At 41.1% G+C, this 16,207-nt stretch overlaps 1 protein-coding gene across 2 annotated transcripts in view; it reads right to left on the bottom strand.

Moving 5' to 3' along the window:
* The window catches only part of LOC139418651 (neurexin-2-like), a 329,179-nt gene extending 314,697 nt beyond the window's left edge, over positions 1 to 14,482 (bottom strand). For both annotated transcript variants that reach the window (XM_071168271.1, XM_071168270.1), the window contains exon 1: positions 13,679 to 14,482. In XM_071168271.1, coding sequence (XP_071024372.1) covers positions 13,679 to 14,399 — 721 coding nt within the window. In that variant the 5' untranslated portion in view covers positions 14,400 to 14,482. The remainder of the gene's footprint in view (positions 1 to 13,678) is intronic.
* Between the last annotated feature and the right edge of the window lie 1,725 nt (positions 14,483 to 16,207).

Below are 16,207 nucleotides of genomic sequence, written 5' to 3'. Positions count from 1 at the left end.
AACTACAAGAGGCACATTTAGGGTTCAAACTGGGCCAACACCATGTCAGGCGTTGTGTTATGCATTTCTGAACATTTAAAAAGAGGAAGGGACAAAAAAGTTAACACAAACGAGGGAGAAAGATTTAAGGGCAGTCATTTTATTGGACGGGTGTCACACGCACTGGAGACAACATGTATTCCAATCAGTGAGTTCAACCACATTGGAAAACAATTATTTGGTTACTCGGATCAGCGCTACAGGGTACACAAATATCCATCAAACTAGAGGTTTACTGAAGTATCAAAACATACCACCCTGGTCTGTGGAGTCAGCGTATAGCAACAACAATTTCCCTTTCTTGGTTTTAAAAGCAACCCTGCCATGCTACAATAAACTACTTGGGGGGGAAAAGTGATACAGGTTCATTTTCTGCAGGCAGACAAAGCCAGAATCTAACACTGAATGACCTTGAGGAAATAGGGATGCAAAAACAACACCCGACGTTAGACACATATCTAGTATTCAATTCAAAGTGACTTTTGAGGCACATCGGATTCACCTTTCATTGAATGAGATAAATGCTAGACGCGTACCCATTTATGCGTTTGAGCTAGGAAAGTTTCTCCAGGGAGCTCGTTTCTTCTCAACCACATATCTAAAGGAGAAGATGGCGAGTGCCAGAGAGAACATGGGTTTAAGGTGCTGTCAGAAGTCAGGCTATTTTAAAAGAAGATGCTAAATAACAGTAAATACTACATGATATAAACATTTGGTGTGAGGACAATGCCCTACAATCATGGTGTCCCGTGTGAGCACAAGTCCATACATTTAACTAAACTGCATCGTTTGAAGCCACAATAGAAGCACCCAGGAAGAGTAACTGCTGCTTCAGCAACAGTTAATGGGGTTAAAAATAAAATACAATTCCAAATTCCTTGAAGTGGGGTGATAGTTTACTTGTTTTCTATCTTATTACCCTTATAATTATGTATTCTATTGATGTTTCCTCCAGTCTATACTACGACTGTTCTACTGTTTAAAGCCAATGGATACAGCAGAAGTGCCAATGATTGGCTGTGGTAGGAAACCTCTAGAACATCAACAGTTTGTGCTTACAACATCCCTGAAAACCCCCAGGTCTCTTCTAACATACAGTACCAGTCAAAAGTTTGGACACCTACTCATGCCAGGGTTTTTCTTTATTATTACATGAAGACATGAAGGTCAGACAATCTGGAAAATGTCAAGAATATTGAAAGTTTCTTCAAGTGCAGTTGCAAAAATCATCAATCATTATGAGTCAAATTTGAGATTTTGGGTTCCAACCGTCGTGTCTTTGTGAGACGCAGAGTAGGTGGTTCCCACCGTGAAGCATGGAGGAGGAGGTGTGATGATGTGGAGGTGCTTTGCTGGTGACACTGTAATTTATTTAGAATTCAAGACACACTTAAACAGCATGGCTACCACAGCATTCTGCAGCAATACACCATCCCATCTGGTTTGCGCTTAGTGGGACTATCATTTATTTTTCAACATGACAATGACCCAACACACCTCCAGGCTGTGTAAGTGCTATTTGAACAAGAAGGAGAGTGATGCAGTGCTTCAGATGACCTGGTCTCCACAATCACCCGTCCTCAACCAAATTGAGATGGTTTGGGATGAGTTGGACCGCAGAGTGAAGGAAAAGCAGCCAACACGTGCTCAGCATATGTGGGAACTCCTTCAATACTGTTGGGAAAGCATTCCAGGTGAAGCTGGTTGAGAGAATTCCAAGAGGGTGCAAAGCTGTCATCAAGGCAAAGGGTGGCTACTTTTAAGAATCTGTTTAACACTTTTTTGGTTACTACATGACTCCATGTGTTATTTCATAGTTTTGATGTCTTCACTATTATTCTACAATGTAAAAAAAACAGTAAAAATAAAGACAAACCCTTGAATGAGTAGGTGTATCCAAAATGTTGACTGGAACGGTAAATAATACTACTCAAGAGTTGCCAGGAGCTCAAAAAAGGTTTTGATTGGCTCTGCCTACAGTAGAGCAATGTCAGCAGTGCATCAGAAATTATGGGGAAACAGAATGAGTTGATTTGAATGGGTGCAGGGCAGGCCTACATATTCCCCATGTCTTTGCATCAGAGTACATGAGTGCATTCCCATTCCCTGGATTGGCTGGCAAATGACGTGTGTGTTAGAGGTAGACTTACGTCTGGCAGACTGATTTATGGCCCTGGCCTACATCCCCGCTCTGGGGAGAAGCGCTGTAATTGATTCTGACACTCCGCTTGGCTTTGGGGGTAAAAGGTAGTCCAGATTCACCTGAGAGTGTTGACTAAGCCAAGGAGGCCTTTTTCTGACCACGTGGTCATGTTTCTTCTTGACAGATGCGTTTTCTTGGAATGGTCAAATCAAATCAAGCTATTTATATACCTCATTTCAGACATGAATGCAAAGCAATGTGCTTCACAGGAAGAAAAAAAAAAATATATATATACAGTGGGGCAAAAAAGTATTTAATCAGCCACCAATTGTGCAAGTTCTCCCACTTAAAAAGATGAGAGAGGCCAGTAATTTTCATCATAGGTACACTTCAACTATGACAGACAAAATGAGAAAAAAAATCCAGAAAATCACATTGTAGGATGTTTTATGAATTTATTTGCAAATTATGGTGGAAAATAAGTATTTCGTCACCTACAAACAAGCAAGATTTCTTGCTCTCACAGACCTGTAACTTCTTCTTTAAGAGGCTCCTCTGTCCTCCACTCATTACCTGTATTAATGGCACCTGTTTGAACTTGTTATCAGTATAAAAGACACCTGTCCACAACCTCAAAGAGTCACACTCCAAACTCCACTATGGCCAAGACCAAGTGTTTGTCCCATGTTTCATGAGCCGAAAAAAAAAAAAATCACAGAAATCTTCCATACATACAAAAAGGTGTGGCATATCAAGACGCTGATTAAACAGCATGATCATGGTCTGTAAAAACTCATTCTAGGGAAAAACTCATCCTGATTGGCTGGGCCTGGCTCCCCAGTGGGTGGGCTTTGCTGCCAAGTGGGTGGGCCTATGCCCTCCAAGGCCCATCCATGGCTGCACCCCTGCCCAGTCATGTGAAATCCATAGATTAGGGCCTCATTAATTTATTTCAATTGACTGATTTTCCTTATATGAACCGTAACTGAGTAAAATCTTTGCAATTGTTGCATGTTGCATTTATATTTTTGTTCAGTATGAACATGTCCACAGTTTGGGCTCCCCCTCAGGTTCTCTGGCAGGCTATTCCAGAGGCAAGTGGCATAGTAACTAAAGCCTGCCTCTCCATGCCTCTTCGTCCTAGGCTTTGGGATGGTTAAAAGGCCAGCGACAGAGGACCTGAGGGACCTACTGGGTACATAACTCAAAAGCATGTCTGGTATGTATTTGGGTGCACAATCGTGGATTGGTTTAAAAACCATAGTAGAATCTTCACATGTATTTAAAAACTCAGTCAGCCAGTGCAGAGACCGTAAAACCGGTGTAATGTGTGCTCTCCGTCTGGTCTTGGTCAATACCCGTGCTGCAGCATTCTGTATGTTTTGCAGTTGACCAATGGCTTTCTTGGGTAGACCAGACAGGAGAGCATTACAGTAGTGAAGCCTGCTTGTAATTAAAGCATGGATGAGTTTCTCTGTATCAGCCTGAGAGAGAAACGTTCGTACCCTGGCAATGTTCCTCAGGTGGTAAAAAGCTATTTTGGCACATTCCTAGTGTGCGATTTGAAATTGAATTCAGAATCTAAAATGACAACTAGGTTTTTTACCCGGTGTTTAATCTTTATTGCCTGTTAACTAAAATGTGCGGCCAGATTCTCTCTGTGCTTCGGCTCCAATAATACAGTGCCTTGCGAAAGTATTCGGCCCCCTTGAACTTTGCGACCTTTTGCCACATTTCAGGCTTCAAACATAAAGATATAAAACTGTATTTTTTTGTGAAGAATCAACAACAAGTGGGACACAATCATGAAGTGGAACGACATTTATTGGATATTTCAAACTGTTTTAACAAATCAAAAACTGAAAAATTGGGCGTGCAAAATTATTCAGCCCCCTTAAGTTAATACTTTGTAGCGCCACCTTTTGCTGCGATTACAGCTGTAAGTCGCTTGGGGTATGTCTCTATCAGTTTTGCACATCGAGAGACTGACATTTTTTCCCATTCCTCCTTGCAAAACAGCTCGAGCTCAGTGAGGTTGGATGGAGAGCATTTGTGAACAGCAGTTTTCAGTTCTTTCCACAGATTCTCGATTGGATTCAGGTCTGGACTTTGACTTGGCCATTCTAACACCTGGATATGTTTATTTTTGAACCATTCCATTGTAGATTTTGCTTTATGTTTTGGATCATTGTCTTGTTGGAAGACAAATCTCCGTCCCAGTCTCAGGTCTTTTGCAGACTCCATCAGGTTTTCTTCCAGAATGGTCCTGTATTTGGCTCCATCCATCTTCCCATCAATTTTAACCATCTTCCCTGTCCCTGCTGAAGAAAAGCAGGCCCAAACTATGATGCTGCCACCACCATGTTTGACAGTGGGGATGGTGTGTTCAGGGTGATGAGCTGTGTTGCTTTTACGCCAAACATAACGTTTTGCATTGTTGCCAAAAAGTTCAATTTTGGTTTCATCTGACCAGAGCACCTTCTTCCACATGTTTGGTGTGTCTCCCAGGTGGCTTGTGGCAAACTTTAAACGACACTTTTTATGGATATCTTTAAGAAATGGCTTTCTTCTTGCCACTTCCATAAAGGCCAGATTTGTGCAATATACGACTGATTGTTGTCCTATGGACAGAGTCTCCCACCTCAGCTGTAGATCTCTGCAGTTCATCCAGAGTGATCATGGGCCTCTTGGCTGCATCTCTGATCAGTCTTCTCCTTGTATGAGCTGAAAGTTTAGAGGGACGGCCAGGTCTTGGTAGATTTGCAGTGGTCTGATACTCCTTCCATTTCAATATTATCGCTTGCACAGTGCTCCTTGGGATGTTTAAAGCTTGGGAAATCTTTTTGTATCCAAATCCGGCTTTAAACTTCTTCACAACAGTATCTCGGACCTGCCTGGTGTGTTCCTTGTTCTTCATGATGCTCTCTGCGCTTTTGACGGACCTCTGAGACTATCACAGTGCAGGTGCATTTATACGGAGACTTGATTACACACAGGTGGATTGTATTTATCATCATTAGTCATTTAGGTCAACATTGGATCATTCAGAGATCCTCACTGAACTTCTGGAGAGAGTTTGCTGCACTGAAAGTAAAGGGGCTGAATAATTTTGCACGCCCAATTTTTCAGTTTTTGATTTGTTAAAAAAGTTTGAAATATCCAATAAATGTTGTTCCACTTCATGATTGTGTCCCACTTGTTGTTGATTCTTCACAAAAAATACAGTTTTATATCTTTATGTTTGAAGCCTGAAATGTGGCAAAAGGTCACAAAGTTCAAGGGGGCCGAATACTTTCGCTGTAAGTACCTCGGTCTTGTCTTGATTTAGCTGGAGGAAGTGTTGAACCATCCAAGTATGTAAATAACTAATACAGTCTAATACTTTATCTGTGGAACTAAAAATGTACACAGAAATGGAAAGTTGTGTATCGTCTGCGTAGCAGTGAAAATCAATGCTGTGCTTTCTGATTACAAATTCCAGAATCCCTTTTCTAAGGGACAAATCTTCGCTCCTTTGCACTCTGTCGGAATTCAGCAGATATAAGAAATGTACAAATAATACATTTAGTTTAGTAATAGTTCTTACATCTTATCTCTTTCTCTCTGACCTTTTGGCTTGCCCAATGTTTTATACTTGATAGAAGGATAAATATTATCTGCAGTCAAAGTGTGACGCCACATTGGTATTCTATAGATCTCTATTTAGAAAGAAAAAAGGACTGCAGCATCAGTTCACACAGAAGCGCTCTGTGACTCAAAAAACCAAGGGAAGCATGGAGGTAGTGGGAGAGGGTTTTGTAAACCTGATGCAGGCAGCGAATGACAGCCATGGCCATGTTCTACTTTGACATGGAACCACTTGGCCCTGGGTTTTATTGATCGCTCTGAGCTGAGCATACAGTCTATGGCTGAAATGTCATTAAGTTTCAACATGTTACAGTATTCTGTTCCTACAGTAGCAAATATCTAGTATCAGATAGTCTCGTGTTGCCATACCTCCAAAATCGCGTTGTTGTCATGCCTCGCATTGGAGGTCTGGGGAATTATGTATTGCAAAAACGTGTTGAATGGTCCACTACATTTCAAGAACCCTCCCCCACACGCCCGTAGAAGGGATGTCTGTCTGTTATGGGCGTCACCGTTTCCCCATCCATGTAGGACACATATAGTAGAGAGAGTTGTTGCGTGTGCTAGATCCACATCCTAGCTTTCAAGTTATCAAGTGTGGCTGACAGTCTGCGATTTATATATATATATATATTGAAAATAAATTACACAGGTAAAGTCAAAAGGTCACAACACGTGCTAAACCGCTCTGATGACGTACACACTTTTTGCCTCATCTCCACGCGTCCTCCTGACTGCTGGCTGTGCATTGCTACCGACCCCAAAATCTGAAAGATTGCCCGTTATTTTGTTTTTGTAAGGACCCAAAAAACAGTGGTGGTGTTAGAACATTTTCAAGTAAATAACTACATTTAGCTAGCTGGCTAGAGTAGACTACTTTGTCGGTTAACTCAACTGAACCGCTGGCTAGCTTTACACACTGTCATCAGCTAGCTTACTAGCTTGCTAGCTATTGTAAATTAAATACACAGTCTCCAAATGCATTTGTAGATAACGGCCAGCTCCAGCTGTCAGTAAAGAGAGAGTTTAGGCTGCTGGACAGGGCCGGTCATTTTGTAGGAGGACATTATGAAAGGATCCTTCAGTTCCAGTCCCTAGAGGGGATAACTTTGAGGACAGAGAGATAATAGCAACATAATGCATATTCAATGCTGTCTAATTTAAGTATAATGAGGCCTACTTCTTTGTGATGTTTCCGGTCCTCGCACATGGAATCCTGTGAAAGCCTGTTTTCAGATGAAGAGAGAGGTCCCAATGAATGTCCCAAGAGACGATATATATAACCTATATGCCATGGGTAATATGTGTAGGCCTACCTATGTTACGAAATGTTGTATACATTAACTGTCTTTTTGTATAAACCAATTACATTTGGAGTAGGCCAACCCTGCTGGTGGAGGTCTGCTGGGTGTGCAGGGTTCTGTTTCAGCCCAGCAATAACACACCTGATTCAACTTATCAAACCTAATGAGTTGATAATCAAGTGTGCTATTGCTGGGCTGGAATAGAAGTCTGCTCACCCAGTTGATCAGGGATGGGTGGAGCAAGGTTGGCCACCACTGGTATGGAGTTTTGTTTGTTCATCTAAAATGATGCTTTAGTAATGATAACCTACTTGTTACTCCTCAATTATCTGTTGTTGTTTAGACTAAAATGCTTCGTCTATATATACGAGTTAGCTTATTTGCATATTTTGAAGTGATGTAGTGTTGATTCTTTGGCAGGGAAATGTTTAAACGTGTTTTAATTGTTAAACTGTGAATCAAAAATGAGCTCGTCTCAATATGGATTAATCCCACTCCTGCAATTAAGAGAGGACGGGGTTCTGTCTGTGTTATATTCTCAAATGAAGATTTCCTTTTCGTCTATTTGTAAGATCTGTTTTATGTGATTGTCTCTCTCTCAGTATATCAGCTATGTAGATCCATTTGGCAAGCGTATCATGTGGCATGCGTCGCCATACAGCACTACTGGCCTTATGGGAATCTGTTGTTTACATGTAGAGCAATACAATTTCAAGTTAAAATGATACCAATACACTGATGTATTCAGTGCATTCAGAAAGTTTTCATACTTCTTGACTTTTTCCACAGTCTGAATTTAAAATGGCTGGCCTACACACAATACCCCATAATGTCAAAATTGAGTTATGTTTTTAGGTATTTAAAAAAATTATACTGAACAAAAATAAAAATGCAACAATTTCACTGACTTTACTGAGTTACAGTTCAAATAAGGAAATCAGTGAATTTAAACAAATTCATTAGGCCAGGCCCACCCACTGGGGAGCCAGGCCCTGCCTATTAGATTACATTTTTCCCCACAAAAGAGCTTTAACAGACATAAATACTCAGTTTCATCAGCTGTCTGCGTGGCTGGTCTCAGACAATCCAGCAGGTGAAGAAGACGGATGTGGAGGTCCTGGGCTGGCGTAGTTAAACATAGTCTGCGGTTGTGTCTCTAAAACGACATTGGAGGCAGCTTATGGTAGAGAAATTAACATGAAATGATCTGGCAACAACTCTGGTGGACATTCCTGCAGTCAGCATGCCAATTGCACGTTCCATCAACTTGAGACATCTGTGGCATTGTGTTGTGTGACAAAAAACTGCACATTTTAGAGTGGCCTTGAATTGTCCCCAGCACAAAGTACACCTGTGTAACGATCATGATGTTTAATCAACTTCTTGATATGCCACACCTGTCAGGTGGATGGATTATCTTGACAAAGGAGAAATGTTCAATAACATGAATGTAAAGAAATTTGTGCACAAAATTTGAGAGAAATAAGCTTTTGGTGCGTATGGAAAAATACTGCAATCTTTTATTTCAGCTCATGAAACCAACACTTTACATGTTGCGTTTATATTTTTGTTCAGTATAATTAAAATGAAAAGCTGAAATGTCTTGAGTCAATAAGTATTCAACCCCTTGTTTATGGCAAACCTAGATAAATTGCTTAACAAGTTGCATAATACGTTTCATGGACTCACTCTATGTGCAATAATAGTGTTTAATATGATTTTTGAATGACTACCTAATCTCTGTAACCCACATATACAATTATCTGTAAGGTCCCTCAGTGGAGCAGAATTTCAAACACAGATTCAAGCACAAATACCAGGGAGGTTTTCCAATGCCTGACAAAGAAGGGCACCTATTGGTAGATGGGTAAAAAAAAACAAACAGACATTGAATATCCCTTTGAGCATGGATGGTGTATCAATACACCCAGTCACTACAAAGATACATAACCCAGTTACCGTACAGGAAGGAAACCGCTCAGGGATTACACCATGAGGCCAAACTACAGAGTGAAAAGAAGGACGCTGGTACAGAATAAAAAATATTCCAAAAACATGCATCCTGTTTGCAATTAGGGCACTAAAATAAAAGTTAACTTTATATCCTGAATATAAAGCGTTATGTTTGGGGCAAATCCAACAGAACACATCACTCAGCACCACTGTTCATATTCTCAAGCATGGTGGTGGCTGCATCATGTTATGGGTATCTTTGTCATCGACAAGGACAAGGGAGGATTTTATCATAAAAATAAATGGAATCGAGCTAAGCACAAACAAAATTATAGAGGAAAATCTGTTTCAGTCTGCTTTCCAACAAACACTGGGAGACAAAACCTATGTCAAGGTTTGAAAATGGCTGTGTTGCAATGATCAACAATCAACTTGAGAGACTTTAATAATTGTTTTAAGAATAATGTGCAAATATTGTACAATCCATGTGTGGAAAGCTCTTAGAGACTTACCCAGAAAGCCTCGCAACTGCAATCACTGCCAAATGTGATTCTAACATGTATTGACTCAGGGGTGTGAATACTTAGTGGTTCGTCCTTTAAAAGTTGCAGCGTACTGCAGCACAGCTTGCGTGGTGCCGCAGAATTCTATGGCACGTGCCAACCACTGATACCATTAATGCTAGTTAGTGCTAGTTTGACCACCAGAGGGCATCTTTGAGAAGCATTTGATTGCGTTCAATAGTGGTTGTACTAGAGAATTTAAAACCTTTAACATTAGTATATGGGACTGATAAGAAATGTTGCTTAATTAATTTGATTAATATTATGGTGATTCTATTCCAAGAAAAACAAAAAACCCTCTGGGTTTCCATTAGGATGGAACGGAAAATATGGCGCTGTACAACATGACAGTCAGGAGTAGGCTTCAGTACTGGGCTATTTGGCTAAAGAATCCCCGTGTTGTGCGGGCACGCGGGAGACCGGAGTTCCCCATGTTTGTCTCAGAGCAGCGCGAAACGGTGCTAAAATAGTTATAGCTATTGCTTCAAATCCTATTGCTTCTATCTTCAGTATGCTCTTTAAATAAGACCTACACCACTTTTGTCAGCACATTACTCAACACTATTGAGACTCATGTCGCCTACGGTAGGCCCACAGTATATCGAAAAATATGACACGACTCTCAGGCAATAATTAAATATAGAGGACTGGAGCATTCTAAATTGAAAACAAAAGCCGCCTCATGGGTCTCCCAGTGATGGCCGGTGCGGGTATCTGTAGCAACGCATTTTGCATTGCTATGCGGTGACTTAGCCAGCTGCACCACTGGGGAGGCCCCATCCACAAAGTATCAAAATACAGAGAGGTTTTGGCAAAGGTATATTGTCCTGCTAATAGGCCATAATGGGCTATTATAATACTGTACATGGTGTCCAGGTCAGGATAACAAAAAAAAGTATTTATTAAAGACTATCAGAAAGAATGTTGGTGCTTATTTATTTTGATCCAAAGTCACGAATGAGTGACTCACTCAGCTTTATGTAGGTGCCGCTATACGACCGTGCCATCAACTTGATAATATAACGATATTTCGGAGGTTCTTTTGTTTTTAAGAAAGTGAGCGATTGTAATCTGAAAAGGCCAAAATAATATTTGTAAAGGCCCAAAAATGTATATCTGTTTTTAGAGGGAGAAAAATGCTGGGCCAATTGTGCGCCGCCCTATGGGACTCCCAATCACGGTCGGATGTGATGCATAATAATACTTTTTGTTATATTATTTGTTTTGTCTTTTCTGGTGGATTAAACTGAAATTGCAACCAATCATGGCCGGTTGTGATACAGCCAACCTAACTAAGAAATACATTTGACGATAGAATTCTACCCCTAGGCAGGTGTATTGTCCAGCTACCTGCTATTAGCCATAATGGCGCTGTACAACGTGACCATGTGTGCTTGAAATAGTATTTTTCATTAAACAACTTTGTTCCAATATTGCTGTAATTCAGTGATATTTATTCCCATAGTAATTCGTTATATATCCATAACTAAATAAACATCGCCGTTTTTGAAAGAGTATTTTTATCATTTTATTAACGAAAGCATAAAGATGCCATTATTAGTTTGAAAGTGCAGACTTGCACTAAGAACAGCGGGAACATTTCCTTAGTCAGCGCCATACTAATTTGTTATTTAGAATGATTTACTTCTGTTTTTAGTGGGAGAGAAACCAAAACCCTACAGTCATCTCCCAGTTGAGGCCATCCCAGGTATTGAACCAGCGTCTGTAGCAACACAGCTATGCAGTGTCTTAGACCATTGCGCCACTCAGGCTTTGTATGTGACTGGTCAGGAGTAGGCTACAGTACTACAGTAAGAGCAAAATAATCCTAACAAAATAAAATAATAAAAACCTTAGTGTAACCACAGTTTTAGTAAGTAATACTGAAGTCGTGCACAATTATCAGTTTCTATTTAGGTTTATGTCGCCCATTCATTGTCAGTTAGAGACACAGTAGGACCCAAAAGCATAGTCGGTGCTCTATCTCCCCCTTGCGCTGGTCTGGAGAAATGATGTGGTGACGCAGGGTACTGTACTAAATCACAAATGACCTCCAAGTACCGCAGCATAATCGTAAAACTTTTAGTGGAGCAACCACTGTATATGTACATTAGATATTTCTGTATTTTGTTCTCAATACATTTGCAAAATTGTCTAAAAGCATGTTTTCACTTTGTCATTAAGGGGTATTGAGTGTAGATGGGTGAGATTGTTTTCTATTGAATCCATTTTGAATTCACGGTGTAACAAGAAAATATGGAATAAGGGGTATGAATACTTTCATCAATATATTTTATTCATTTTAGCAATGTTGCTTGCAAAAAGGTTGCAGTTGTTCCCATAGATAGACAGTACACGGTTGCTCTATGTATAACTGACCCTGGATAAGCTAGCCACAGGGCTAACACAGCTATCCTTTTAGGTCAATAATATGCTGTTTTTATTAGCATTTTGTTGGCTTTATAATTTAACTAGATTTAGCTAGCTTACAAGGGTAGCTGACTTTTCTCAAAACAAACCTCATTATGGCTAGTTACTTGTCTTTACATACAGCCAAATATCACTTCAGAAACGTCAAAATGAAAAATATTGTTATGGCCAGCATTGTAGACCATTTCTCCCCTAGGGCCTTAAAAAATTCAGTTTTATATTTTGCCAAATTCTGTTTTCTCCATTTTGTTTTCCAGGTTTCTGTTCACCCATTTTTTCAGGGTTTCACTCTCAAATGCACACATTTATTTTTTAAAAATAGAAAAACAACTAAATTGGATGTTCTAACTAAATCAGGAGACTACAACATTTTAGGTTTCCTTTAAATCCAGTGCGCACCTAGTGTGTTTTTGTACCGCAAGTGTGATAGTAATTTAAGTCGATCTGCTAAATGGTAAAAAATGTCATTTAAATAGTACAGATTGCAAAACAAATACCCACTGGATTGATGCAAATAATTGAGAAGGTTTTTTGGGAAAGCCTTTCAATCTACTGGAAGATTTTTCTTTAGCATCACTGCCCACATTCACACACATGGAGAATTCTTGTTGCCATTTCAGAAAGTTTCAGAAAATACGAATCACTAATGCATTCTGTTCATGTCTTATGATAAATTTGGCCAAATTATTATTATTTTCTTCAATATATTTAGTTGATTCCCTGCTAAGTTCAATACGTTGTTGAATTCCGTTTTATTGTCTGGATTCCATGATTCCATCCGCGTTCTCCGTATCACAGATTTTATAAGGCTCTACTCCCCTCATGCTGCAGCTTTAGCTCATCACGAAATAACAGTAAAATACTGTGAAAACCAGCATGCTTCAAACGTTCTAAAACGTTTTGCCACCAGAGCTTGTTTGTTGACATATTTTGACCTCACACACTGTTGCTCCTACGGCACTAATCTGGCGAGCACCTTTGGAGCTCCACCCAAGCAAGGCATTTGATGATTTTTTGCCATGGACTTCCCCAGGTTTCGCATTTTAGGGAAGCCTGGTTCGAGATGAGGTTAAGTATCAGGTAACAGAATGCTTTTATAATTATGAATGGTGAAGCCAGGATAAACACAGAAACAAAATCAACATACAGTAAAACGTTTACATTTCCTCTCAAGACAAGCAAACGTTTTACTTTATGAAAACATTGACATTTACTAGCGTGATGTTGCTACAGTATGTGTGAGTGGAACAAGATTGGCTTATTTCCCTTTAGCCATGAAACAGCCATCCACAAGTGAGTTACGTGGGCCTAGCTAAACTCAGAGAAAATGTAATCATAATCAACAGGCTATCCAACAATCTCAGCCAAACCCCCTAAGCATTCAGAGACAGCACGTCAAGCTGTGCTAAAATGTAGATCAGCACAACTCTCCCCCGAATAATTAAGGAAAATGAATGTCTGTTCAGATAATAGCTCAGAATTACAAGTAAATCCTAAAGGAATCCCTCAAAAACCATCATTTAAACTTCACAAAGCAATCGGTTTTACTGCTAAGGCATTCAAATGGGAAAACAGGCCCTTTCCTTGAACAAATTCAGCTCATTGAGTATTTGGCTCACCTTCGTGGCAGTAGTTTCCCTTGTAGCCAGTGTTGGTGCAGTCACAGAGGACCTCTCCCTGGTGGATGGAGCAGAGGCCTCTGTTGCTGCAGGGGTTCTGTTTAATACACAGGTATTCCAAATCATTCTGAACACTTTGGCCATCCAGGAGCACTGGGAGGTTCTCCCCCAGCTTCAGGTTGGCAATCAGGCCCTGGAAGGGTGGCTCATATTTGACCGTGTTGGACGTGAGAGCAGATAGGCGCACGTCTGGCGAGATGCCGCCTACGTAAAGGTCACTGGCCACCACCATCTCACTCCTCTTGGACTTGACCTCGGCCACCTTCTCCTCGTTGTCCACCACCAGGGTGGTCGCTCTATAGTTGCGGGTGAGAAGCACGCGGTGCCAGCGCTGGTCGTTGACGTGGGTCTCCGTGTGCAGGGAGGCAGGCTCCGCGCAGTGGATGGTGAAGCGCAGATGCAGCCGGCCGTCAGTGATCAGCAGCTCCAGGAAGTCACAGTTCCCTCCGTCGTCCAAGTAGAGCACCAGGGCCTTGCTGATGTTGGTCTTCAGAGTGAAGCTCAGCTCGCCTGTGACCTTGGCCTCCCAGCGGCCGTACCGCGCCCACTGGCCAGGGACTCCCTCGTACTCCAAGGCCGTGGCCATGACTGTCAACAACAGCCCAGTCAATACCAGGGGCCACACGGCCCGGCCTTCACATAGCACCTTGCTACTTATCATCTTCCACTTCTGGCCCTAATCCCTCCAACTAGGTCTTGTTGCTTTAAATCCACCACCGCAGAGAGAGGCAGAAATGATCTCCAGTCTACACTGTTGTTGTGTTTTCCCTAAAGTTTACAGAAATAATATGATTCCAATGTCTCTTCAGCTTTGCCTCTCTGTTCTGATTATCTTCTTAGCCTCTCCATTGAGTTGAATAAAAACAGGGAATAAATTCCCCAAAAGTGGAATTGCGTCAGTTATTCTCCAGAGAACAGGCTACAGAAAATGTTCTGGAAACATGGTAGAATCCATATGTTTAGGAATCTAGGAAGTAGAACATACTGTTGCCTATGTTTCGGAGTCCAGGAACTAGCACATTTACAAAACCAAGTGAGGAGGGGATTGCTACAGAATGTTGAAGTGAGCTGGTTTGGGCGATGGGGTCACAAACAAGACAAACGACAAAAGTAATTCAAGGCTTTTCTGTTTCTCTTCCCCTTCCTTATCAACCAAATTCCCTCGCCTCCTTCCAGCAGCAGTCCAGTCCGGTCTGGTCCGGCCTCCAGGAGTTAGCTAGGCACAGAGCCAAGCAGAAACAGGTACAGGCCCCATCTTCCTTAGTGTCCCACTGCTCTGGAACACACACGCAAGAAAAACATGTTAGGAGAGGAATGAAAGGCAACGGACAGCATCATATGAAAAACTCCAGCGGCCTGGAGCTGCGTAACCCACATCACAAAATAATGGTGTACCATAATAGGTGACAGAAATGTAAGCGTGAACATTCTATAATAACTAAAAACACTGTATGTTTTTTTTAATCTTCTGCAGTTACATAAATCATAGTTAAATAAATGACATAAAACAAATAATGAAATATGGCACAGGAAAAAGAAAGGAGGACGAGAGAAAGAAAGAAAAATACTTTAGTATTGCGTTGCTTTATTTATTAGTCCCCCCCCCCCCCCCCCGGCGACACAGCAGAGAACCCAGAGAGGCAGGGGAGGAAAGATCATTTTACTTAGAGACCAATGGAGGCTTGGAAGAGACTCAGGCCTTTTCAATCACGTCAATAAGGGTTCGGGAGCTTCGTTGAAAGCACTGCAGATAGTATACTGGCGGAGTGAGAGAGACGAAGACGCAGAGCTACCGAGAGAGAGCAGATTGCTGTGTTTATGATGGGCATCTAATTAAACAGGAAGTGTCTTCTTTTTTAGCAAGATTACCATGGTAAGTGCTGTGACCTTTCTCAAAAGGTAATCAGTTCAAAATAACCAGGAAACACTGGGTGAAAGTAGTCTCACCACACAAAAGTTGAATTGTACAGCCCTCTCTTTATCAGGATGGCCCTGCTGTTGCACTTTGTCACTTTCTAGTGATCTTCTAAAGTGATTCCGTGTCCTTGAATATGACCTCTAACAGCAATCGTATTGCATAGTGAGAGGTACATCTGCAGAGGGAGGGACACCTTTCAATTAAGAACAACTATCAGGGCCTGTCCGTTATCTGGTGAGGAGTGGATGAAAAGCTGAGAGGAAAAAGGGAACAATTCCCTTTTTATGCATGCCACAAAATGACAACATCAACATTAAAACATTTGGCGAGAATAACAGTAGACAATAAATATCATTTAAAAGTACCCACTTTCAATTAACACAATTATAGTCAAAAGAGCCAGTGTGGTGCTGTAGTTCCAAGTTTGCCTTGCTGCTCCGTCTAATAAATGTAATCAAATCAAACTCATCTTGATTAAAAACAGGGCCAGTCGCCGCTCCCCCTCCAACCACCAGAAAAACGCAACAGACTGCATGTCTTTCCAGACAAAT

Source organism: Oncorhynchus clarkii, chromosome 10, assembly GCF_045791955.1.
Source record: "Oncorhynchus clarkii lewisi isolate Uvic-CL-2024 chromosome 10, UVic_Ocla_1.0, whole genome shotgun sequence".
In the NCBI taxonomy this organism is placed as follows: Eukaryota; Metazoa; Chordata; class Actinopteri; order Salmoniformes; family Salmonidae; genus Oncorhynchus; species Oncorhynchus clarkii.
Note: the sequence above shows the minus strand (reverse complement) of the source record. Positions and strands in the feature narration are given on the sequence as shown.